Consider the following 26,909-nt stretch of genomic DNA (forward strand, 5'->3'; position numbering starts at 1 on the left):
CACAAGTAGATTAATAGGTACCAGTTTGGTGGGAAGGTAAGTATTCTGTGCACTTTCAGCATATAGCCATGCTAGCCACATGACCACAGATATCTTTGGACAATGCTGGCTCCATTGGCCAAAAAACAGATGAGCCCCGCACTGTAGAGTCAGACACAACTGGACAGGGAAACTACCTTTACTTGAATCCTTCCATTTTACAATTTATTTGACTTATATAGCAGTACATCATATGAAACAACCCTGGGTAGCTCACAAGCTCACAGCACTATGGTGTTATCCTATCCCCCTTTTGATGATCTAACATACTTTTCATCCTCATCCCCCTTAGAATGATTTGAACTAGTATCAACCAATTCCAAGTTACTGCAATCTTCATTGGCCTATCATCCCTGTGAACAGGAAACTATAGGTATTTAATGATTTAAGAGCCATGGTAGTACAGTGATTAGAATGCAGCACTATAGGCTTCTTTTGCTGATTGCTGGCTACTACGAGTTTGATTCTGGCCGGCTCAAGGTTGACTCAGCCTTGTTCCATCTTTCCGAGGTGGGTAAAATGAAGACCAGATTGTTGGGGGCACTATGTTGACACTAAACCGCTTAGAGCGGGTTGCAAAGCTCTGTGAAGCGGTATAGAAGTCTGCTATTGCTACTGAACATTTCTCAGTTAAAACCAGATAAGTGCAGTAAAATGTATCCAGAATGCATGTATTAGAGTTGTATGATAACTACCTTTAGTTCAATGCTGGATATTTTGATGCCCGTCCTATTTTGTCTAACTATAGCATCCAATATCTAGTGGCATGTACCATTTTAGTTGTGGGTGTTGAGAATTATAGTTCAGTAGCATCTATCAGGCATTAGGTTTCCCACTTTTTAGTCTTTATAGCAAAGCTCTCAATTCTGCAAACACATTTTGAACATATCCAGCTTCCAAAACAGCCTGCACTTTTGCAGTTACTCTTTGTCATAATCTATGAACAATTCTGATGAGATGCACTGAAGACTATAATGTATGAAGCCTACCATGTATTTGTAAATAGGTTCCAGTTTTACTGCAAAAGCAGCCACTGATAGAAAGGTCAATAAACAAGCTAAATATAGATGCCATGAAAAGCATTGATCCAACCCTTCACGATTACACTGAAGCTCATCAATTTTGCAACTTCATTTTGTTAAATACTCAAGGCTGATTTTCATTGTCTAATATATCACTGATCAACGGATATTAAAACATGGGCACTTGTTGAAAGAGGTGACCTGTATCTAGTTATAATTGGAACAGTTGTAAGCAGCTATTTATGGATTTCCCCCCTATTTGTGCAACTAATGAGAAGGGTCAATTTGCTGACAGTTCAGATTACAAGAGAGGAATATACAACTAAGTCATTATTCTTACATATAAGCTATGTTTTTTTCTAGCATATTATTACTATTAAAGAACTATTGTGAAATATATGTAGACAAGTTTTAAGATTTTCACACAAATCAGTTCTAACAAACTAATACTGTATCAGCAATTCTGAGTAAACTTTGTTTTCATTGTCAACATTACACCTAATATAAGACAGATAAAAATTAGCAGTAGCCCAGTTCTAAAACTCCATTATTTATTCCAGAAGGTCCTAGCAAAGAAATCAGTTTTATCAGCTTAATGGTATAAATGGTATTTATATTAATGGCTTAATATTCTAGTATAAATTTATAGAATATAAGGAGGTAAAATCTAAAACTGTAAAAGATCTCAAGTAAAGCTAAACCTGAGCCTCTCCTTATACATATAAATATTATAAATATAAAATATAAATAAATATGTATCATTTTGTCTCTGTCTTTATGTTTATATATACATATATAATACATAAACATGCTTTAAAGAAAGAGACAAAATAGTGTAAATCACTAGTAATATCTGTCTCTTGCTTTCTCCCTTATGTTTTGATGCATAACTATATACTGGTAAAACATGAGTAATATACAGTCTATTTAATATTCAGACTCATATATATAAAAATTCTAGTTTTGGAAACTGCATGTCTAGAAAGTATTTGTTCTAACATTTAACATTCAGTTCATAAAACCACAGTCTGTCTTTTGTGCAGGGAGGAAAAGTAGAAAAAGACACACCACAATGTTTTAAAGGGTTATTTATGACACAAACCTGAAATATATTCAGATGTGCTAAGTTATAAAATAGGTATCAAAACATTCAGTTACACAAACATTCAGTTATTAACAAATTCATTCATTTCATTTGGAAGAACAAAATCAGACAATATACAAAGCAGAAACTTAAATTTAGGACAACACAAATTTACTAACATAAAAATATACAAACTCCAATTCGAAGTGTTTTCTTGGGCTGAAGATATACAAGCACCATTATTTACATAAGAATCTATAATTTAAACTTCAACTGTCAAAAGATTAGTATCTTACTCCAAAGATAGTAAACTGGGATTTTATACTGGATCTAAGTTTGGTTGTAATAATAATAGTTACCACGCAGTGGCAGATATTGCATGAACAAGGAATACAGTGAGTCTTAGAGAACCAACCCCCCAAATTAAGGTATGAAATTACAAACACATTACACTCTCCATATTCACTACAGTATTCAATAGTTGAACTATGTAACTCAATGTACAAAGCCGAAATGCAAAGTTAAAAATGATGATACTCAATTCCTCATTCTTTTGAATCCTGAAGTAACATTGACTCGAATATTAGGCAAGATTTTCAGTCTCTTCCATCCAAAATATATTTCCATGTATAATAAAAGACCAGAACGAGTCTTTTGTCAATATATCGACCACTGCAAATTTGCAAGTACATATAATCGGGAGAAGGGAAGAGGAGAAAATCAGAATCCCTGATTTACAGATGGGTCCTTGGTTCTAAAATAGATTTTTCTTTTAAAAAATTGTACCGTCAGTCATTACAAATCCACTTTATTATCTGAAGGGGTAAACTCGTACCATTTAACACTTAAGGTGTTTTGAGCTTTTAAGGACAACAGCCTTCTCCAACCTTGTTGCCTCCCAATATGCTGTTTTCCCATCGCTCAGAAGCTATACTAAGGGCCTCTAGAAGGCAGCAATGAGTTGCAGTAGAACTTACCTGTCCCAGTGCCCACATATTACGGTAGTAAATGTATTAACTAAACTCTATGTGTTTCCAAAGACAAAATTATATTTCAGAGTTTAATTAGGGCTGCCTTTTCAAGCAACCTTTTGACAAGCATATTTGCTTGAAAAAATATAACAGCAATAGCACTTAAGATTTATATACCGCTTCATAGTGCTTTACAGCCCTAAGCAGTTTATGGAGTCAGCATATTGCCCCCAACAATCTGGGTCCTCATTTTACCGACCTCGGAAGGATGGAAGGCTGAGTCAACCTTGAGCCTGTCAGGATCGAACTGCTGGCAGTTGGCAGATTTAACCTGCAATACTGCATTTTAACCACTGTACCACAATGGCTCTTATACCTGCCTTACTTGGAAAATTAAGTTGGCAAATATTTTAGAACACAGTGTAGCTAGTTAAGTCAACTGTGTTTAAGTTAGTACTGTTTAACAAAATCAGAAGAATTGTGGGGGGAAAAAAATCTGTTGCTTTCCGTTCAGGTGAATTAATGACCCAACCAATTATTTCTAAAGTTTCCTGGGAAAATCTGGGATGGCATCCTACACTGTGAAATTCTGTAAAGAAATGCAACATACCACATTTTTAATTGTGAGCAATAGTTAAGCTACTATACATTGTATCAAAAAAGGCTACAATTAGGACCTGACAGGTATTATTAATACGATGAAGACCATTAATTTCCAAGCCATGATTAGAAAGCCATTCTCAACTGGGTTGGCTCAAATTTCAATAACAAGCTGACTTTGGGTTAAAAATATTTTTCCTACTAGTTTTCGTTCATGCATAAGTGCAAGAAAAGTCAGATAAATCAAAACTCTTGATGCTAAATAATGCGTTATTGGGTCCTACTATTTTTCACTCCAGATGTTTCTAACCCCCTTTGCAACTTTCCATCCCAAAGCATATGTATTTCCAAGTTAAAATTTGTGGCATTCTAGGTACTAAAAGCCCTCTATTTTACTAAGAGGCTCAGTTTCTACAGCCCAGAATTGTCGATTGTACCATTTAAGATTCAACCAGGCGTGTACCTATATTTTTAAATGCTTTTGTTTAAACAGCATTTACTGTCATAAAACAGCTTATCAGAGAGAATTTGTTCTCTAAGCTTCTTCCCAGTGTGCTTGTTTACTGTACATTGTCATGATGGTAGCAGTGTACCTGTGCTCAAAAATGTGATTTTATACCTGCAGTGGTACATTCCATACTGATGCACCTTTATCTTCCCTCTTATTTTGCAAGATCTCTCTCTCTCACTAAAACTGGCCAAAGTTACACTAAAAAAGTAAGAATGTGGACATTAATCACAATATCCAAGAACTAATTTTGTTCACTGGCAAATATCACATATATACACAGACACTTTGATTTATATCACAATATTGCTTAGGGAAAAAAAAAAACCTGACAGCCACTGACTCCTCTTGTAGTCTCAAGAAAGTTCATATTTTAGCATCTGAATGCTTAAATCAATGCGATGTCCAAGTGTATAAAAACTGCGTCTACCCAGCACACTGCTAGACATTGGCCTTTGTAAGATTGGCAGTTTGAATGTGCATTTAAAACATCACAGTGACAAAAAGCTTGGAAGAACCTTTGTTTTAAAAAAAAAACTTTTACAGAAGTTAGATATGCTGAGTTTCATTGGCTTAATTTAGGTAACGACAGCTATACTGCCTGAGACATTTACATGTCAGTAGCACACAGGAAAGACAATATATGAACACTTTGTTATAAATAAAACAGTTATTACTTTCAGGCTACAGAAAGCAGTAACAGAAAGATATTAGCTCTGGAAGCTACGTGTCAAAATTACTGCCATTAAATCAATGGTTTCACTCAACCTCTGAGGGACATGTTAAAATGAAGACTGTTTTGCTATATAGCTCCTTGTTCAACAAGTGCAATGTTTCAACAATACGTTTCATTTAAAAAGAAAGCAAAACTGAATCATCAACATATACAACCTTCCCAGAAATGATAGTGCAGATACGTTTTTTCCCTTATAGCACAAAAAAATAAAGGCAAAAGGATAAATTGCTGCTTAAGTTCAGAATTTGCCACCAAGTAACGTAACTTTAAAAACAAGAAAGAGAAAAAGAGAGACTGGTACCAGCCCAGCCTTAGGCACGTCCTTCTTCTTCCCCTCCCCAAGTTTTCATGGTTCGAAACGTCATTTTTCTGAAGCACTAATTAAGGAATGGAAGTGTTGCTCTTTTTAAGTTTGAAGAAGAGGGGAAAAAAAGAGAGTAAGGAAATGATAAAGTAGCAATGCCAGGCAAGAAGAAGAGATTGTTTCCAGAAAACAAAAAGTTAAATGAAGGATAATTAGCAACTTTAGTGGCAACTGGATGCAAATAATTTGTGCTTTAGTTTCTCAAACAAAAATTTCCCACTTCTGCCACTTCTCACACATGGTTTTCTGTATTGTATTTCCCACTTTGGTAGTTCCATGAAAATCCCACCATCGACTCCCTGCCAGGAATATTCTTAACACAGTTTGATCTTGTCACCTAGGAAAAGCCGGGTGTCAGTCCCCAAATCCACCTAAAAATTGGTGCTTTTGTGGTAATGTAGCTTCGACTAGGACTGTTGTGTGAGACGACGGAAGTGAGGTAACACTTGGTTATCGGGAAGGTAAAGAGCTAATTCCAAAGCCACAAGAACAGTAAATTCAAATCCGATGAGATCTCGTCTGTTGAATCGGAATCGTTCTTCCAACTTCTGTAAAGGCAGGAAACAAATAAAATAAATACAGCATCATGTTTTGCATCCTCGCTTACAACAGTCTGCATATTTGTTTGGCATACAAATCCAGAGCTATTTTAGTGATAACATACAGGTAATCCTTGACATACAACTATTTGTTTAGCGACCGCTCAAAGTTACAATGGCACTGAAAAAAGTAATTTATGACCGTTTTTCCCACTTGTGATGGTTGCAGCATCCCGGTGGTCATGTGATCAAAATTCAGGTGCTTAGCAACTGTGTGATACACTACATTAGTTCTCTAGGAGCAAGTATTTATTTTCTGTATGGAGAAGCACTGAAGTATGTAAAAGTATACCACTTTCTTCAGGGTGAATAATTTTCAAGGACAAGAGATGGCAACTGACTAGCTGAGGCTGTAAGTGATAACACTGGAAGGATGGAAATTTTCTCTCTCTCTGTCTATCTCTCCTCCCTCTCCCTCTCCCTCTCTGTCTCTCTTTCCCCCTCTACCTCTACCTCTCTGTCTCCCCCACCTCTCCCTCTCCCTCTCTCCCACCTCTCCCTCTCTGTCTCTCTCTCCCTCTCACCACTCTCCCTCCTCTCCCTCTCCCTCTCTGTCTCTCTCCCCCTGTCTCTCTCCCTCTCCCTCTCCGTCTCTCTCTCCCCCTCTCCCTCTCCGTCTCTCTCTCCCTCCTCTCCCTCTCCCTCTCTCTCCCCCCTCTCCCTCTGTCTCTCTCTTCCCCTCTCCCTCTCTGTCTCTCTCTTCCCCTCCCCCTCTCCGTCTCTCTCTCCCCCCTCTCCCTCTCTGTCTCTCTCTCCCCACTCCCTCTCCCTGTCTCTCTCTCCCCCCTCTCCCTCTTCCTGTCTCTCTCTCTCCCCTCTCCCTCTCCCTCTCTGTGAGTGAAATTGGAAATTGGAGTGGTTTGTCTCCTCCTTACCCTGGAGTGGGGATTAACATTTTGCCACTGAATTTCCATGGCCCCATTTCCATTTAGCCTGCAGGCTGCCATTTCTGACTTACTGCAGTATTCTGAAAAAAGTCACGGCCTGAAGGCCAGACAGATTTAGCAGCCCAGTGAGAGGCACACCAAATGGGTTACATAATAGGGTAGGAGAAAGTGACTTGGGTCTTCTGCAGAATTTATACTTTTGCAATTGCAATGCATTGCTTTGCTGATGTTTGTTGCAAGGAAAGTTAGAACTATCCGTATTTTTTAGACTCTAAGATGCACCGGTGTATAAGATGCACCAAGATTTCGAAGAGGTAAGCAAGAAAAAAAAAAAGGTTTTTGTGCCCTCCCCAGCCCCCAGGAGCACTCTACAGGCCTCCCAAACCCTCTGTGTGCCCCATTTTTGTAAAAAATGGGCCTGTTTTTCACCCGTTTTTCACAAAAACGGAGCATTTTTGCCCTCCCCAGCCCACAGGAGCACTCCCAAAGCCTCTGTGCGCCCTGTTTTTACCCTCCTCAGCCCCTAGGAGCACTCTGCAGGCCCCCCAAACCCTCTGCGTGTCCCATTTTTGTGAAAAACGGGCCTGTTTTTCTCCCATTTTTCGCCAAAATGGGGGCATTTTTGCCCTCCCCAGCCCCCAGCAGCACTCTGCAGGCCTCCCAAAGCCTCTGCACACCCATTTTTGGGAGGCCAAAAGTGGCTATATTTGTTGTATAAGACGCACCAACATTTCCACCCTCTGTTGGGGGGAGGGGGAAGTGCGTCTTATACTCCGAAAAGTACAGTAATTACATGGCTTCAGGAGGATGACAGACCCTGGTGCTGTTTTCTGGTAAAGAACCAAACTGCCTACCAATTGTAGGTACTTGGCCCATCAACAATGATTTATTATAAGGTAAATGAGTGTAGTAATACACTGAAGGGCAACAAAGAGATAACTCATTTATTTGAGAGCAAGTCTCACTGAAAAGAGCAGGGCTTATTATCAGAAGGCATGAATAGAACTAGGATGCATGAAAAAAAATATAACTCCAGTGTCAGACAAAGAATAGAAAAAGAAATTGCTTGATGCCATTATCAGCAAGATAACAGGAGAAGAAAATTAAAAACTGGTGCATATGAACAAATGGATCTGCTTCAGAGAAACTCAAATTATTTTGACAATAACCAAGGAGACCCAGTCCCAGTACAATTTAAATCTGGAATCATTTCTCATTCCAAAGTAACACAATCATTTGGCTGATGATCCATTAAGCAGACAATCTGGAGCTGGTGTTGCAGAAACAACATTATTACTATTATTTTCATCACAATCCTGACATCCAAATGGTAGCTTCAAAGCACTGCCAACAATTCCACCCTGCATTCTTTCTAATTTTCCTCGTGTATTTACAGTGACAACCAGGTGCAGGTTATTCGTACCACAATTACTTAAAGCTAACTTTGCATTTCCAGCCTCTTATCAAAATGTATATATTTCCATTCAATGTTATTTATTTGCAAGCCTGCAAAGATTTATGTGTCAAGTGTAAGGGGGAAAAAAAATCATTTTGAGAATTTTTAGCGTTTTCAAAGAGTTGGAGATCCTGGAAGATATCCCAGCTGTACTTACATCAATTAGGTGTTTGACTTCGTGTTTCCTGAGATCACTGCTAATCTTGGCTGCGAGCAGCACACAAGCACCGGCACACAGTTTTCGGTTTTGTTTGTTGAGCTTTCCTTGGAGGACGAGCTTCTCAAAGTAGACGTAAGCCATGGACACAGTAATTGGCTCCAGATTGCACTCCATACTCAGGGTCCGCATTTCTCTCTTTAAACTGCAAGGGAAAAGGAAGTGGAACAAGAATCAAAAATCATTTTTTCCAGACAGATGAGAGAAAACTTCAGAATTAGGTGAAATATGTATGTTTTAAAGCAAGGGACGCGGTGGCTCAGTGGCTAAGACGTTGAGCTTGTCGATTGAAAGGTCGGCAGTTCAGCGGTTCGAATCCCTAGTGCCGCGTAACGGGGTGAGCTCCCGATACTTGTCCCAGCTTCTGCCAACCTAGCAGTTCGAAAGCATGTAAAAAATGCCAGTAGAAAAAATAGGACCACTTTTGGTGGGAAGGTAACAGCATTCTGTGCACCTTTGGCGATTATGACCACAGAGACGACTTCAGACAGCACTGGCTCTTCGGCTTTGAAACAGAAATGAGCACCACCCCCTAGAGTCGGGAACGACTAGCACATGTAAAGGGAACCTTTTCCTTTTAAAGCAGGCGTGTCAAACTCAATTTCATGGAGGGCCGCATCAGGGTTGTGTTTGACCTGGGGGGGGAAGGAGGTGAGTGGGCGTGGCCAGGGTAGGCGTGGCCAGCTCAACATCCTGCAGTCCTCTGTCAGTGAAAATGGAGCCCAGGAGGGCTGGCAGAGGTCCCGCAGGCTGGTCTTTTGCTGTTTCTAGGGCAGCCCTGCGGGCCAGATCTAAGCACCCCTGAGGTCTTGAGTTTGACACCCCTGTTTTAAAGGGAAAGGTTTCTCTTGTTCAGTTGTGCCTGACTCTAGGAGTGGTGCTCGTATCGGTTTCTTGGCTGAAGAAGCAAGCGTTGTTCAAAGACATTTCCTGTTGTCATGCACCCAGCATGCCAATATGCCGAGGCGCATGGAACGTTGTTTACCTTCCCACGGAAGTGGTACCTATTTATCTACTCGCATTTGCATAATTTTCAAATGGTTGCCAAGTGACAAGTTGTAAGCCAAGGAATGTCTGTATAATGAGAAGAGAATGAAATAACTACAATGAAGCAGATTTTTTTTAAAGCATGCTCCTATTTCATGACAGCGACTTTGATTCAGGTTTACATAGAATTTCTTCAGTGTCCTTTCAATCTGTTTGATATTCAGAAGGAAGGTGAACTAAATTAGGCCTATATCCTAGAGAGAGATGGATCAAGAAGTAAAAAACAGAAGTGTGGAAAAGCTTTCAAGCTCAAAATGTTGAGTTTAGAATGACTGTTTGAAAATGGTTATTCTAATGTCAGGGCAAGTGCTTCATCTTTACTGGAATGGTTTCCAAACTGGTTCCATTTTTATTTCAAGCTTACGACATATTAGTTAAGCTGAAACTGTATTAGACACTCTCTGTGAGGTTTCCTTAATCAGAATACAACTGGAAGGGACTGTCGAGGTCTTCTAGTCCAGCCCCCTGCTCAAGAAGGAGACCCTATACTAGTGTTGGCTAATCTTTTCCAGACTGAGTACCCAAAGCACATGCGCATGGGCACGCCCCCAGAACCCTCAAAATGCAATGTGCATGCCCCTCGCCCCTCCATGTGCATCACAGGCACTGCGCATGCACATGCGGCCCCTCGCATCCTCTCTGCACACGCAGCCCCCTGCACATGTGCGCATGGCCCCCCCCACGTGCCCTGCTCCTGCGCATGCACGGCAAAGACCCGAAGACCAGCTGGCTGGCAGGAGGCATGCGTGCATGCACGGCGGAGCTGAACTGAGGCTACGGCTCATGTGCCATCAGAGAGGGTGCTGCGTGCCACCTCTGGCACGCGTGCCAGAGGTTCGCCATCACGGCCCTATACTATTTCAGACATGTGACTGTCCAGTCTCTTTTTAAAAACCTCCAATGATGAAGCAAGCTGTTCCACTGGTTAATTTTTTCCTTGATTTCAGGTTGCTTCTCTCCTTGATTAGTTTTCATCCATCGTTTCTTATCCTGCTCTCTGGTGCTTTGGAAAATAAGTGGAGCCCCCTCATCTTTGTGGCAACTTCTCAAATACTGAAATACTGTTATCATCTCCCCCCCCCCCCCCAGCCTTTCTTTTCTCTAGAATAGCCAAATCAAAATCCTGCAACCATCCTTCACATGTTTTTGTCTCCAGGCCTTTAGTCATCTTAGTTGCTCTTCTTTGGATTTTTTCCAAAGTCTCAACATCTTTTTTTGTAAGGTGGTGACCAAAACTGGTGCAGTATTCCAGGTATGGCCTTACTAAGGCTTTATAAAGCGGTACTATTACTTCACATGATTTTGATTCTATGCCTGTGTTTATACAACCATTAGCTTTTTTGGCTGCTGCCGCACACTGCTGTCTCAGTACTCTGGTTTCAGTTGAAATTTTTCAAATTTAAATATGTTTCTCCGTTCTAGTCAAAAACTGTACAGAACTGGAGCACTGTTAGGAACAAAAGCATTCAAAATATGCTAGACGGTTTGATTGCTCATGCTTGATTTCTATGTAAAATAGAAGATGCAGAAACATGGGTATGAAACAAGCTAAGAACAAAACTTTTCCCAGTATCGTCTTCTAAACAAAACTAAACCAGATATTAAGATTTATACTTCATGGTAGGAATTAAATCTGTGCTTAGGCCAGTGTTTCTCAACCTCAGCAACTTTAAGCTGGCTGAGGAATTCTGGGAGTTGAAGTCCACACATCTTAAAATAGCTGAGTTAAGAATCATCGGTTTAAACTACATCACAGCTTATTTAACAACTATTCATTACAGAATCACAGCATATTTAACAACTGATTCACTACAGAATCAATATCCCCAATTCTTAATATAATTAGCATGAAAAAGAAGGAAATAATAATACCTCACCTCCTAACTATACTGCTATAGTTATTAACTATGGTTCTATGACTATGGTGCCATAGAATATATTATGGGATGGAGCACTGAATTGACAACTTGTAAATAATGTATCACATAACTCATAATAGCAATAGCACTTAGACTTATATACTGCTTTACAGCCCTCTCTAAGCGGTTTACAGAGTCGGCCTATTGTCCCCAACAATCTGGGTCCTCATTTTACCAACCCTGGAAAGATGGAAGGCTGAGTCAACCTTGAGCCTGGTGAGATTTGAACTGCCAAATTGCAGGCAGCCGGCAGGCAGCAGAAGTAGCCTGCAGTACTCAATACTCAAGTCTGTAAGGTTATATGTACTTCCTCATATTTATTAATACTTATGCAAGATTGAGCTGTAAACATTTACAGATAAAACCACTCTGATACAAATCTGGATAGAAAGAAGTCTGTTCCAAAGATAGGACTGAGAAACAGAAGTGATTTTCATGTCTCCCAAACAATTTTTTTACCTTCTGATTTTGCTGAGTGTGAGCTTGATGTAAGGAAATTTTTCTTTAAATGTTTCATTCATATCCTTTTTAAGATCTGAGGGTTTTACATATTCGATCACGGTGGTCTGAAATTAAAAAAAAAAAGGATTTATTTAGAAATTTGTACTGAGAAAGAGAATGTAGAGTAGAGTAGAGTAGAATAGAATAGAATAGAACAGAATAGAATAATTAGAATAGAATAGAATAGAATAGAATAGAATAGAATAGAATAGAATAGAATAGAATAGGAATAGAATAGAATTCTTTATTATCCAAGTGTGATTGGACACACAAGGAATTTGTCTTTGGCGCATATGCTCTCAGTGTACATAAAAGGAAAAAAGAAAATACATTCATCAAGAATCATACGATATAACACTTAGTGTTTATTAGGTTACTAATAAGCAATCAAATCATACTAGGAAACAAACAGAACAATATAAATCGTAAAAATACAAGCAACATGGTTATAGTCATAAGTGGGAGGAGATAGGTAATAGGAAGGATGAGAAGAATAATAGTAATACAGCCTTAGTAAATACCAGTAGTTTGACAGTGTTGTGGGAATTAGTTGTTTAGCAGAGTGATGGCATGTGGGGAAAAACTGTCGTGTCTAGTTGTTCTGGTGTGCAGTGCCCTATAGCGTCATTTTGAGGGTAGAAGTTGAAACAATTTATGTCCAGGATGTGAGGGGCCTGTAGATAGCAGTATTCTATATAACAGAGCAAGTTAGTTTCTTCCTCAGAAGTTCCGCTTGATCATGTTAATTTAATCATTTATTTCTCTATAACCCCCTTTCCTTCCGATGCTGGATGGTTTGTGTGGACATTTGATTGACATTGTTTGAAAATAACCACTCAGAAACCAGACACGGACAGAAAATGTTATCTGTGTTCAATTCAACACCAGAAAACTACTTCGGTATATGTTCCTTTGTTTCCTAAGAGCTGGATATTAAGAACAGTGGGGTCGTGGATGCTCTCTGAGCTTGGTTGTTTTCTTGTAGACGTTTCAATGCCAAATTAGGTAAGATCTTCAATGCTAAAACGGAGTGGGGTTTGCACTGATGATGTAAAATGTCTGCAGGATCATACATTCCTGAGGCTGCTTGATGGTGCATTCCTATCTTGCTTGATAATCTTCTGAAATCAAAGGTGTGTTTAGACAACTGACAAAAGGAAGACTGAAAGTCCAGTAGAATGTTAGCTGCAGCTAAAACTGCTCAGTTTCTCTCTAGTCCAGTGTTTTTCAATCTTGGCAGCTTTAAGATGCATGGACTTCAACTCCCAGAATTCCCCAGCCAGCCATCTTAAAGCTGCCAAGGTTGAGAAATGCTGCCTTCGTTTATTTTCCATCAGAGTTTGGTTACTCTGTTGATTTGTTTTTCTGTGCTTAATTTTGTAGAATTAAGCTTGGAATTGTGCATGTGAGACACGCAGCTATATAAATCTGCTAAATCAATCAATGTTTAAGAATAAATCTAACACTAGGCAAAAATATAGAATGGTGGGGTCATTGGGGACTCTCTGAGCTTGGTTGTTTTCTTGCAGATATTTCATTACCAAACTAGTTGCACTGATGATGTTGCCTAGTTGGGTAATGAAACGTCTGTAAAAAAACCAACAAGTTCAGGGAGCACCACGGAACCCACCGTTCAATCCTTAGCTACAAACATTCTATCAAAAATGTAGAAGGCTCATGTATTCTACACAGCACTAGGCAGTAGAAGTCAATGCTTTGTTTCAGCTGCACCCCATTAACTTGAACTTTGCACCAAAATAACCCTTAGCTGATATTAAGTTGTACTAAGTTTGTGCTGTTCACCACATTGCTCGTCTTTGTCCCGGCATCAAGTCAAGTCCTCCCCTAACTAGGTCAATAGGGTTACAAGACTAATCTTGTTTTAAGATAGAAGGTTTCCAAAGCCTTTTAATAATCATTTAATCCTGCAACACCTGGCACTTCAAACAGAATAGTGAGTTTGTGCCAGTCTGGGTTGAGAAGCGCAACCTTAGCAGCAAATATACCGGGTTTAAACACAAGACAGGTAATAACAGGAGATGCAGAGAAATTGCTCCAGCCTTTAGGAGTTTACTAGTTTGCTTGGTAACTGAAATTCAGAAGTTGAATCTGAGCTCATTAGGATTTGAGTCGGCTTGCTAACGGAAGCCAACCCTGCTGGAGAGATCATTAGGAAAACATTACTGCTCATCACCTGGTGTTTGACCACGGCTGCTGAAACTATTCATGTGTGCTTCAAAAGAGAAAAATGTAGGTTTGTGATAAGATCTGCACTGCCCTAAGGGTCATATAAACTCCATTTATGCGTGTAATGCCTCGATCTAGGCTTGCCTTAGGCCACGGTGCCTGTAGTTGAGATACGAATTGGAATAAATTTGAATACGGACAGAAAAGCGCTACAGAGAATCATTAAAACTACTCAGAATATCATTGGGCCCCTCAGGCTTGGGATAGCTTGCCAGCAGGAGGAACAGGGACAGGATGACAGAGAGTGGGCAGGCAGTGAAAATGAGGAGTGACGGAGATCAGGCGATGAGCAAGGACCGCCCCCTCCTGTTCCCCGAGCACGGAGGGTGGAAAGAAGGCAGGAACAGCACAGGCTAACCTGATGACTCTGGAAGAGAGCGCCCCGCCCCTCTTCACACCTGGGGAATAAGACATAAGGAAATGCTGTGGGGAGGGGCGTTTGTTGGGAACAAACACCGAATTTGTGGAGTTTTGTGTGCTGTTGCCGACGTCTGGTGTTTGCAGGACTGCTTGCTTCTTCGTTGCTTTGTGGACTCAGTGCCTTATTCCTTGCTTCGTGGATTCATTTCCTGTTCCTTTGCCTCGCTGGACTTCTCGCAGCCAGAGGCTGCTGTGTGTGTGTGTGTGCGCGCACGCTTTGCTCTGGGTCTTGCCAAGAATGTGGGAGCATTTGGGGGAAAGTTGGAGCATTAAAAGGGAGTCTGAACTCTCAGCTGGCTGTGTGGCCTTCGTGCTGTGTCCCGGGTCATCACACTGACTGGGAAGGTTGTAAATGACGATCCTGGGATCCTGGTTGCAAGCCAGGATTTTTTTCAGTACTGTTCAAATGGTCGCTAAACGAATAGCTGTAAGTCAAGGGCCACCTATATGTTGTGTAGAAAATAGTATAACCATCATAGCTCTCCCACAGTAATTTATAACCAGTCAGGGGAACGAGGATACAACCTTCGCTGCATGCAGGTAAATAAAATGCATAGGGAAATACATCACAAATGCTTAACTACTGTACTTGTTAAGAATCTGCACTAAAACACCTTACCATGTATGATGCAAAGATGAGGACACGTTTGTGTTTCCCACACGGCCACTGCGGGTCATCAAGCAAATTGGGATTGTACTCTATCAACTCTCCCACTTCGTTTCCTGGAAGTAAAGAAGGTGTTGAAGACTAAAAGCTCCACCAACATAATTTAGGAAAAGCATCCCCTGAATCTTTCTGAAGGATCTTTGCTGACAAAGGAAGGAGCCTTGGTGGAGCAGCGGACTAAAGCTGCTGTTAAATAGCACTTAGTTGCCAGCTGCCTGCAATTACTGCAAGTTCGAATCTCACCAGGCTCAAGGTTGACTCAGCCTTCCATCCTTCCGAGTTAGGTAAAATGAGGACCTGGTTTGTGGGGGCAATAAGCTGACTTTGTATAAAAAAGAACACCGCTTAGGGGGGAGCCGAAAGCCCTGCTAAGCAGGTATATACAAAAGTATGAAGGCTATTGCTTAACGCATTGTAAGCCGTCCTGAATCTCCGGAGAAAGGCGGCATATAAATCGAATAAATAAATAAATAAATAAATAAATAAATAAATAAATAAATAAATAAATAAATAAATAAATAAATCCAGATGAAGCAAGAAAGGTTCAATCCTCAGGCCATTCGTTTTGGGAGGTCAGGAAGGCACAACAGTTGTGCTCTGCCTACAACCAACAAGAAGGCCATTTTCGGCTACATATCCAAAGAAATGCGTTTCCTGACTTGGACTAGGTCATATAATGTTGTTTTGGTTTATCTGCCTGCTTTCTTGGTAGGCAAGCCCATGTGCTCAAATGGCTTACTGTGTATCATAGCAGGAGGGAATGCAACCTCTCAGCTGGGCACTGATTACCACGTCAGAAAGTGTTTTTTTTTAAATGCGTGGAACAGTGAAACATGTTGCATTTGTTTTTACCAGATAAAATAGAGAAGAGATCTGCTACTTTTCCCTTGTAGCCCTAGTAAAATGAAAAAACTCTCTTCTCCTCCTCTTTTCTTTCTTTCTTTCTTTCTTTCTTTCTTTCTTTCTTTCTTTCTTTCTTTCTTTCTTTCTTTCTTTCTTTCTTTCTTTCTTTCTTTCTTTCCCTCTCTCTCTCTCTCTCTCCTCTCTCTCTTTCTCCCTCCCTCCAGTGGAGAATGAATCAGGCTCAACACAATCTGAACAGAACATCAGGTCATCATTGCCGCTAAAGCAGAGCAAAGAGTTAAATCTGGAAAAGAATAGTTTAAGCTGGCTTTATTTCCAGCCAATTTACCCATGGGAGACAAGCAGTTTAAGATTGCATTGCAGAAGCTCAAAATCTTCAAAAACCCTAGAAAGTAACTACAGATAGTTAAAAAAAAACCCAAAAAACCAGAACACTGAGCTAAATAGATTGCTAATTTGATTAAGCAAAGGCATATTTATATATCTTTGGTCTAGTTTAGTCTAGTCTTAAGGTGCCTGGCTAGAAACCAGGAGACTGAGTTCTAGTCCCACTTTAGGCATAAAAGCTGGTGCATGACTTTGGGCTAATCACCAGGAGGACTGGGAGTTCTAGTCCCAGTTTAGGCATGAAACCCAGCTGGGTGACTTTGTCCCAGTCACTTTTTCTCATCCAAACCCATCTCAGAAGGTTGTTGTCATGGGGAAAATAGGAGGATGAAGAATGACTAGGTACCCTTGCTACTTTGTTTATTTTTATTCATGAAAAATAAAAAGCCAGGGTAATATTTACTTACACACACCCGTGTGTGTATGTATAGATATATATAGATATATGCACATACAGTACATACACTAATATACATACATACACACATACAAACATATAACAGGGGTGGGATTCAGCTGGTTCAGACCAGTTCGGTAGCTGTGACCTGCGGGTGGGCCCATTCCCCCCCCACGCGTCCCGGTGCTATGCCGTCCTATTTAGCTGCGTTTTTTAAATTCATGCGCATGCGTTCAAGCGCACGAGAGAACGCTCATATTTTCAGTGCTGGGGCGAACCAGTTGTTAAATTATGTGAAGCCCACCTCTGACATATACAATACACACACACACACACACACACACACACACACACACACACACACACACAAATAAACCACATTTTTTAAAAAACTAGATAGTTCCCAAAGGTCATTTTTTTCCTATAAGATACAGTATATAGGACTATCCTCATTTGGCTTTAATATTTTTTTTTAAAAAAACTATGAAGGCCATGCAAATGTCTCGGAAAAGGATGTACTGAATCCGTTCGAAATCTGCATAAATCATCCCTCCACCGACCCCTTCCTCTCTTCCTCCTCCTCCAGTGACCCACTACACAGCACCGATTCCTGCTGTTGTGTGTTTGTCACTCCTAAAAAGCTCTGGCCTGCATATCTGACAGCCCAACGGTGTTGCCTCTCTCAATTAGTGGTGTTCTGCAGTGCCTCAAAGCAGCAGGTGCCAGGCTCCGGCCTTCAATCCTGCTGCTTTTTGGTGGAGGTGCGCTGAGTCATGACAGGGCAAAGCCGAATTTTTCTTCAGGTCTCACAGCGGTGGCTGAAGAGATTCGTCATGTCATCTTGACAAAAAAGGCCCAGGCGTGTATTTCCAGCAGCGGCTCAGCGACAAAGCAGCATCGGGAGAGCAAAACGGAATTCCTTTGACGAGCACTTAAGGCACCCGGATGGACCACTCTTGATGGATCACTGAGCCAGCAGAACCAAATGGGCTTTTAGCTGGAATTTTCAAAGTCAACCTGCTGTTTGCTGCTTCTGTTCCTTGAAAAATAATTAACCTTCCTTGTTTAGAAGCTCTGAGGCACAGTTATGGCAGCGTTTCAAACTTCGAAAAAACAAACAAACTAGAGACAGTTTGGTCTAGACACCAGGCTAGAAGTCAGGAGATAGCGAGTTCTAGTCATGCTTTAGGCTTGAAAGCTGGCCGTGTGACTTTAGGCCAATCACCCGGAGACTGTGAGTTCTAGTCCTGCCTTAGGATGAAAGCCAGCTGGGTGACTTTGAACCAATCATCAGGAGACTGGGAGTTCTAGTCCCACTTTAGCCACGAAAGGCAGCTGGGTGACTTTGGGCTAATCACCAGGAGACTGTGAGTTCTAGTCCTGCCTTAAGCATGAAAGCCGGCTGGGTGACTTCGAACCAATCACCAGGAGACTGTGAGTTCTAGTCCCATCTTAGCCACGAAAGGCAGCTGGGTGACTTTGGGCTAATCACCAGGAGACTATTAGTTCTAGTCCCGCCTTAAGCATGACAGCCAGCTGGGTGACTTTGGACTAATCACCAGGAGACTGGGAGTTCTAGTCCAGCCTTAAGCATGAAAGGCAGCTGGGTAATTTACAACCAATCAACAGGAGACTTTGAATTCTATTCCTGCCTTAGGCATGAAAACCAACTGGGTGACTTTGGGCTGATCACCTGGAGACTGGGAGTTCTAGTTCCACCTCAGGAATGAAAGCCATCTGTGTGACTTTGGCCCAGTCACTCTCTCCCAGTCCAATCTGTTTCACAAGGTGGTGGTTGTGGGGAAAATAGGAGAAGGAGGAATACTGATTATGTTTGCTGCCTTGAGTTACTTATAAAAATAATAAAGGCAGGATATAAATGAATCAATTTTGCTGTATGCTCATGACAGGGGTGGCTCTATTGACTTAGAATAGATTTTTTGTGTGTGTCTTTTAATGACACCGTAATCCCTTACATCGGGGTGGAATCGGGGCAACTGAATGGAGCTGAGCGTTTACTGGCCGGATGCCCTTCCTGTTGCCAATGCAGAGTTCGTAGCAGATAAATAAATAAAATTATGACAGACTCTGCAGGACCCCAGAGAAGTAGTTCTTAGCTTTGCAATGAAAGGTTCAAACTAGCAGGTCTTATAGGAAGAGAAACCATTTCTTGCACCTTGGCATGTAAGACGCACCTGGTGCACCTTCGGACGTACTGGCCACTCTGTTTGAAAATTCTGGAAGTTGTTTGATGCAACAATCCTGGTTGACTTCTCTGAACACTGCTCAGAAATGGTTTTTATAATCAAAACAGCAGAGTCAATGCACAAGAGAGAGCAATCAATCAGCCACAGGAAGTTTCTACTACTGTAGAACTTACAAAGGGGGGTGGGGATGCCCCAAGGGGCTAGAGCAGTGGTGAAATCAAAAAATTTTTACTACTGGTTCTGTGGGCATGGCTTGGTGGGCATGGTATGGCTTGGTGGGCGTGGCTTGATGGGCGTGGCAGGGGAAAGATACTGCAAAATCTCCATTCCCACCCCACTCTGGGACCAGCCAGAGGTGGTATTTGCCAGTTCTCCGAACTGCTCAACATTTCCGCTACCAGTTCTTCAGAATCTGTCAGAACCTGCTGGATTTCACCCCTGGGCTAGAGAATGTCTTCCAAAAAAATAACTCAATGAAAAGTGGGTGCAGTAAATTACTGACAGAATCTTGGGATGTGAGAAAATGGAAAATTAGAGAGGCTATATAACAGGCTGGCATCCTGAGCAGATGCAATCTATCTTCCTGTATTGTGTTGCAAGTCTTGTTTCTTTTCAACCTGTTTATCTCATCATCTAAAAGGAAAACTGGCTTGTTTTCAAATTTAAAAGATGGCACTCACTGAGTGATCACAGCTTGATTTCCCAAAGTCAAAGTCGGTGGCATGAAGTATTCGCTGAAAAATAGCAGTAAACTATTTAGAATTGCTATTTTAACGCGGTTGGTACTTTGCCCAGATTTTTATAAGAATATATTTACATTTTTGGCTTTTTAAGGCATTGCTTCGACTTTCAGGAAATGTCTCATTTGTATGTTTTGCGTAACCAAGCTTATGAGATATATATATTTAAAATTTCTATATTTAGCTGGTTTGAGACCTCTGGATGCAACTGCTGAATCCGAGCTAGGAGTATCCAGCCAGTAGTAAATTTGATTAAATTGCGTGATTTTAAAATAATATTTTGTAAACTCAATATGCCTTTTTTTAAAAAATAATATATTGTTGAACTGTAGAAGTTGGCATCCAGATAGAGCCTCACAGCTTGCCAGATCTCATGCCAATTCTAAAGGTGAGATAGAAATATATTAAAAAAACAACAGAAACTTATTTAGGTTTGAGTTTAGGGAGAGAAAAGCGTTTAAGATGGTTGTGGGTACCTGTTCTCCTAACCTCTGTGCCATGTTTTAATTAAACACAGCATCAAATTTATACATGGATACTGCTTTTAGCTGAACAGGGTAATGTATTACAGCTAGTCCTTGATACTCGTAAGTGTGAAAAGCAGTCATTAGTCACTTTTTCAACGCTGTTGTAACTTCAAACTGTCACTAAACAAATGGTTGTAAGTTGAGGTCCACCTGTATCCGATGTAGGAGATGGCCAGGCTGAGCCTGAGGGAGGAGTCAAAGGTATCATAAGTCATGAGTCCCTGCGTGCCTGCAAGAGATCTAAGTTCAGCCCAACTTCAATGCCTTCTTATCTCCCGCTCATTTCCTTTGACTGTTAGTTGACCAGATTCTTGCAGAGAGCTCAAGCTTGCAATAAATCTTTATACTCATTTGAACTGCCTGATTTTCCTGATTTTCCCAGCGTATGATTTTCTCATTTCTAAGCTTTATAATCATATTTTCTTCTATGTATGTTGACAAAAAACAATCATGTGACTTATTTTGGCCTAGTGTATGCGTGAACATAATCACTGTACTTTGTAAACCATGATTTCACTTAATATTATGAATAAACCAGGTCTTACGATTTGTCCACAAAGCTTAGTGGAAATTAACTATATCTTAGTTATGTCTATTATGTAATGGTAAGTTATGTCCATTTCCAAAGCTGAGCAGTTGCTTGGAACTGGAATGGGATAACTGTGGCATCCTTTGTGACAACAGAAGCCTGGCCTTGACCTTCCTCTGATAAATTGCCTGTTTCTTGGCTGTTCTTCGTTTCATATTTACAGGTTTATTTATCATAGATTAGTCTCAACCATGGCATCTTGAAGATATATGGACTTCAACTCCCAAGATTCCTTGCCTCAGCCTTATGATGGCTGAGGAATCCTGGGAGTTGAAGTCCGTACATCTTCAAGTTGCCAAAGTTGAGAAACACTGCTACATATGGTTTTTAATTGAGGTGAACGGCAGCATGTAAGCAAGCTTGGATGAATGCATTTCCACTTTTCCTGTCTTTCTCTGTTTCTATATTCTTTGCAACGTTTAAAAATTCCCAAACAGGAGGTCTAGAATTCAGAAGAAATGACTGAATTGTCATTGATTTATATGTCTGTTATCAAATGTGGAAGGCAACTGGTTAGGAGGAAATAATTGGATTACAAATTATACTTGTGCTTTTTTACACATTGATTGGAAGCATTCAGGCAAATTAGATAAGTAGTTGGGCCGGAAAATTTGCCTAGATAGACAGAACACCTCATAAATTGGAGGTTGGGCTATTTCACTCAACAAGATAAAACCAGAGTTGCATATTCTGAGGCTACAGAGCCAGTGAGATCTTGAAGCTTTGGGAGCAACTGCACAGCTCCTCCAAAACTTACAATAAAGGTGTAATTTTTATGTAAAATACACATACAATAAATGCCTCTTCAAGTCAAGGGTGGCTTCTTAGTGACTTCCCAGACACAGTCCATGAAATTTTCTTGGACAAAACAAGGAAATAACTTCAAAATTGTATCCTTCCAGATTGTTTTCAATGGGCCAGTTTACAAGTTTTCCTACTGGTCTCATGCCTGTATTAGTCAAGCTCAACTTTGCTTAATTTCTGAGTCCAGAAAAGACAATTAGGAGCGGCCCCTCTACTGAGGCTAAATGTCCTGGGAATAGTCGTATTTTCTTTGAAAAAACAAAAGATGAAGCTGATATTTAAAATGCATGAAATAAACATGAGCATTTATTTATTTCTTAGATTTTTTTTAACCCTTCCTTTATTACTTTATAAGTAACTCATGGTGGAGAATATACCTAATACTCCTTCCCCCTATTTTTGCTGCCACAACAACAACAACCTGGTGAGGTGGGTTGGGCTGAGTGAGAGGGACTGCCCCAAAGTCACCCAGCCGGCTTTCATACCCAAGGAGGGACTAGAACTCACAGTCACCTGATGATTGACCCAAAGTCACCCAGCTGGCTTTCAGTTTTAAAGTGAGACTAGAACTCACAGTTTCCTGGTTTCTAGGCCAGCACCTTAACCACTAGGCCAAACTGCTTCTCCTTTACACTTGACCTCACTCTACTCATGTTTTGTAGTATCTCCTCTTGCACTCTATTCAGAGCAGCTGCTGGTTAAAAAAATTCATCCCAAGATTATGCTGAATATATAGGACAACATCTATCCTTTGCTATAATGCCAAGTATTATGTACAAAAATGTTCTACTAATGCAATTTTTATAATTAACTCTCAGAGTACTAACAAGGACAAAGGAAGGCATCAAATTTGTGAAAAACGTAGGATCCCAAATTGCTGTTTTAGAAAATGAAATGCTATATTTTCACCCAATTATTCCATTAAATCTACTGCTGGCAATATTCCATCTATCCTCTTAATTGCAATGCAACCACTGTTGGCTTTTTTTTTTCTTATTTAAAAGTTTTTTAAAAATGCAGAAAGGTGGAATATACTGTATTTGTTCAGGGACTTACCCAGATCTGCTGTCGAAGGGATGGTTTTGGCTGCTGAAGTTTTATACCTCGATCCTCCAGCCGTTCGGGATGCAGTTGCTCGACATACGGAAACGGCACTGATGCCATCACTTTTGTGGCCCACGAGAGCGTTGGTTGGATACAAGAATTTTGCATAGGATACCACCTGAAAGACAGTTCCACAACAGTCAGCAACAGATGCCTGATGGTTGCGGCAACAATCTTTGGTTCCCAAGTAGTGTATTTTCTTGGAACAGGAATTCCCTGCGAACAATTCTGCCAGTAGGAATTTCATTTCTCAACTTTGATCACCACGATATAAAAAAAAAATGCTGAGACCAGTGGTGGAATTCAAATTTTTTTACTACCGGTTCTGTGGACGTGGCTTGGTGGGCGTGGCAGGGGAAGGATACTGCAAAATCTCCATTCCCACCCCATTCTGGGGCCAGCCAGAGATGGTATTTGCTGGTTCTCCGAACTACTCAAAATTTCTGCTACCGGTTCTCCAGAATCTGCTGAATAGCACCCCTGGCTGAGACTATAGAAATAGTGCAGAGAAGAGCAACTAAGATGATTGGGGATTGGAGGCTAAAAGATATGAAGAACAGTTGCAGGAAGTAGGTATGTGAAAAGAAGGTCTAGGGGTGAAATGATAGCAATGTGCCAATATTAAAGGGGCTGTTACAAAGAAGAGGGGGCCAACAGATTCTCCAAAGCACTTGAAGTCAGGACAAGAAGCCTGTAGTACAGTGGACTAAAGCACTGTTATTAACATCTGCTGCTTGCAATTACTGCAAGTTCAAATCTCACCAGGCTCAAGGTTGACTCAGCCTTCCATCCTTTCAAAGGTAGGTGAAATGAAGGCCCAGATTGTGGGGGCAATAAGCTGACTTTGTATAAATATACAGAAGTATGAAGGCTATTGCTTAACGCATTGTAAGCTGTCCTGAGTCTCCGGAGAAGGGCGGCATATAAATTAAAGCAAAAAAAAAAAAAAAGCAGTGGATGGAAACTAATGAAAGAGAGAAGTAATCTAGAACTAAGGAGAAATTTCTTGACAGTCAGAACATTTAATCAGTGGAATGGCTTTTCTCCAGAAGTTGTGAATGCTCCAACACTGGAGGTTTTTAAGAAGAGATTGGACAACCACTTGTCTGAAATGGTATAGAATTTCCTGCTTGAGCAGGGGGTTGGACTAGAAGACCTCCAAGGTCCCTTCCATCTTAGCTATTCTGTTATTCAACTTTAACTCCCCATTTGGAAGACACAAGTTCAATTGTTGGAAGGCCATAATACATCAGAATTTCGGGCTTGAAAAATTAATCAAATCTGGGAATTCAGAACTAACCAGTTTTAAGTTTAAGTGAGCCATCCACAAGGGGTTTACTAGCCATATGGCTTTGTGCATGGAGCGAGTAAGTGCCTTCAACATTTAGAGGCAAGCATGACATGCAAAGTGCATAAGGAGAAGTTCCAAAGGAAAGGAGTTGAGAGCAAATTAATTACGAATAGTTTCAGTACCTCTAAAAATATTTCTTCCCAACTGATGTTTATGGAGATTCTCAACCATCCAGGTCATGGTTGTTCCAAGGATGCTTTTCCAAAAGGCAACTGGACTTTCCTGATTTTTTTCCTTGAAAGGTTTTGCTTCTCATCCAAGAAGCTTCTTCAGTTCTGACTAAAGAACTTCAAGGAAAAAAACCCAAGAAAGTTCAGTTGCCTATTGGAAATGTAACCAAAAAACAGGCACATATTATCATATGTGGGGGACTTGTGCTAAAGCAAAAAAAAAATTGGGCAAAAATACGTAAGTGGTTAGAACTGATGATAGAAAAACATCTAGATTTTAAACCTGAACTGTTTTTATTTGGTACAACATCAGAAAAACTTGATAAGCAAAGTATATTTTTAATACTGCATGTCTTAACAGCAGCGAGGATTATATTTGCACAAAAATGGAAAAATGAAGAAACACCACGAGATGAAGAGATAATTAGGAAGATACTAGATTATGCAGAAATGGACAAATTTACGCTGAAGATTAAACAGAAAGACGACACAGAATATCATCAAACGTGGACTTTATTTTACCAGTGGTTGGAAAAAAGAGGTGGAGATTAAGAATGTAATCTGTATTTTTAAGTGAATTAAATAACCCAGACAACACGATGTTTATTAAAAAGATAAAGGTTCCCCTCGCCTATACATGCTAGTCGTTCCTGATTCTAGGGGATGGTGCTTTTCTCCATTTCAAAGCCGAAGAGCCAGCACTGTCCGAAGACGTCTCCGTGGTCATGTGGCCGGAATGACTAAATGCCAAAGGCACATGGAACGCTGTTACCTTCCCACCAAAGGTGGTCCCTATTTTTCTACTTGCATTTTTTTTTACGTGCTTTCGAACTGCTAGGTTGGCAGAAGCTGGGACAAGTAACGGGAGCTCACTCAGTTACAAGGCACTAGAGATTTGAACTGCTGAACTGCCGACCTTTCGATCGACAAGCTCAGCGTCTTAGCCACTGCGTCCCTACGATGTTTATTAAGCACTAACAAAATGTAAACAACAGAAAATCAATAAAACCTTAAAAAATTGGGATATGGAAGCCCACACACACCGACACACACACCCACACACCTGGAAACCTCCACATCACAACACAAAAGGCTTGTTCCACACTGTGGGGTCTTACCTTGCCATCAGCCCCCAGTTCCACGCCTTCCATTCCTAACACCATCTCCGAAGTGGCTGAAATTCCACCCGATGGATGCCTCTGTTTCTGGCCCTCTATTCTCAGCTCACTGTCCAGAAGGCAGAATGAAAACAAACCAGAAAATTCAAAGTTGCTTTCTTCTCATCCTCAGCCCCAAACCAGCTCGGTCACCAGTTAAAAAAAATAAATAAAGCACCCGCACACGTTCAAAAAAATTAAAAGGGCAATTCCCTTGTTTGAAAGCGTTCGTTTTTAAAAGATTAGAGAAAGAAAGAAAGAAAGAAAAAAGTTCAGTAAATAGTCAAGAAGACTTAGTTGGAGTTCATCCTATTTTTAAAAAGAGTTTCAGGCAGTTGTATCCGCAGACGAGGCTCAACTGTTAAAAGTGATTCCCACGATTCGAGAGGACTGAAAATGGAACACAGCCTTTGAACTGCATCCTAAGGCTGGAGGATATAATATAGGAAAAGACGTAAGCTCAAAAAGCTATAAAATACACAAAGAACTGATCCACCCATGGGAACCTCTTTTGCTAGAAATAACATCTGTGAACTTTACTTCGCACTCATCCCCCCTTCAAAACTACATAAAAGTAGGAAGTTTCCTGGCAATTGTTAACTCATTTAAATTTATGCCCAGTGGGATATTATAGTCACACAGCGCTTAGAAAGAAAATATTCTGCCAAGCTTTCCCTAGCCAGCTGTCCTTCGGATGCGATGAGATTGTAACTCTCAGTATTGCAAAACATGAGAAATGTTGGAAGGCCATAATACATCAGGATTTCGAGCTTGAAAAATTAATCCGAAACTGGGAAGCCAGAACTGACCAAATATGAAAACAACTTTCTTATAGATTGGAACGTGAATTGGAAGAGTAGAATTATGAAGATTTTATCTGTAAGGATTAAAGAGCATAATTATAAGGTTGTTTGGAAATGGTATTTGACTCCATTAAGATTGTCATTGATGGATAAAAAAATTAGTAAACAATGTTGGAGATGTGACATGGAATTAGGGACTTATGAACATATGTGGTACAAATGTGATAAAGTTAAAAAGTTTTGGCAACAATTGGAGGAAATGATATTTGAAATGATGGGGAAAGCAATAATATTGAGACCAGAAACTATATTACTGTTGATAATTAAGGAAATAGAACCAACAAAATATGAGAAAGAATTGATTAGAATTATGGTTATAATGGGTAGAATTATAATAGCCAGATATTGGAAATTAGATGTGAATTTTAGAATAGAAGAATGGTATTGTGAAATGTGGAAATTAGCTTTAAATGATAAAATGACATGTGATATTAAAATTAGAAATGGTGACTATAAAGAAGATAT

At 40.4% G+C, this 26,909-nt stretch overlaps 1 protein-coding gene across 1 annotated transcript in view; it reads right to left on the reverse strand.

The window, feature by feature from the left end:
* Positions 1 to 5,121: 5,121 nt before the first annotated feature.
* Positions 5,122 to 26,909, reverse strand: part of CABLES2 (Cdk5 and Abl enzyme substrate 2) — a 57,780-nt gene continuing 35,992 nt past the window's right edge. Inside the window, exons 5-10 of the mRNA XM_070940116.1 lie at positions 25,543 to 25,651; positions 22,856 to 23,021; positions 15,237 to 15,340; positions 11,909 to 12,015; positions 8,424 to 8,628; positions 5,122 to 5,872 (exon numbers count right to left, since the gene is read on the reverse strand). Of these exons, the coding sequence (XP_070796217.1) occupies positions 5,732 to 5,872; positions 8,424 to 8,628; positions 11,909 to 12,015; positions 15,237 to 15,340; positions 22,856 to 23,021; positions 25,543 to 25,651 (832 nt within the window). The 3' untranslated portion in view covers positions 5,122 to 5,731. The remainder of the gene's footprint in view (positions 5,873 to 8,423; positions 8,629 to 11,908; positions 12,016 to 15,236; positions 15,341 to 22,855; positions 23,022 to 25,542; positions 25,652 to 26,909) is intronic.

The sequence above is a fragment of the Pituophis catenifer genome, unplaced genomic scaffold (assembly GCF_029215685.1).
Source record: "Pituophis catenifer annectens isolate HBS135680 unplaced genomic scaffold, rPitCat1.0.hap2 SCAF_3, whole genome shotgun sequence".
Lineage (NCBI taxonomy): Eukaryota > Metazoa > Chordata > Lepidosauria > Squamata > Colubridae > Pituophis > Pituophis catenifer.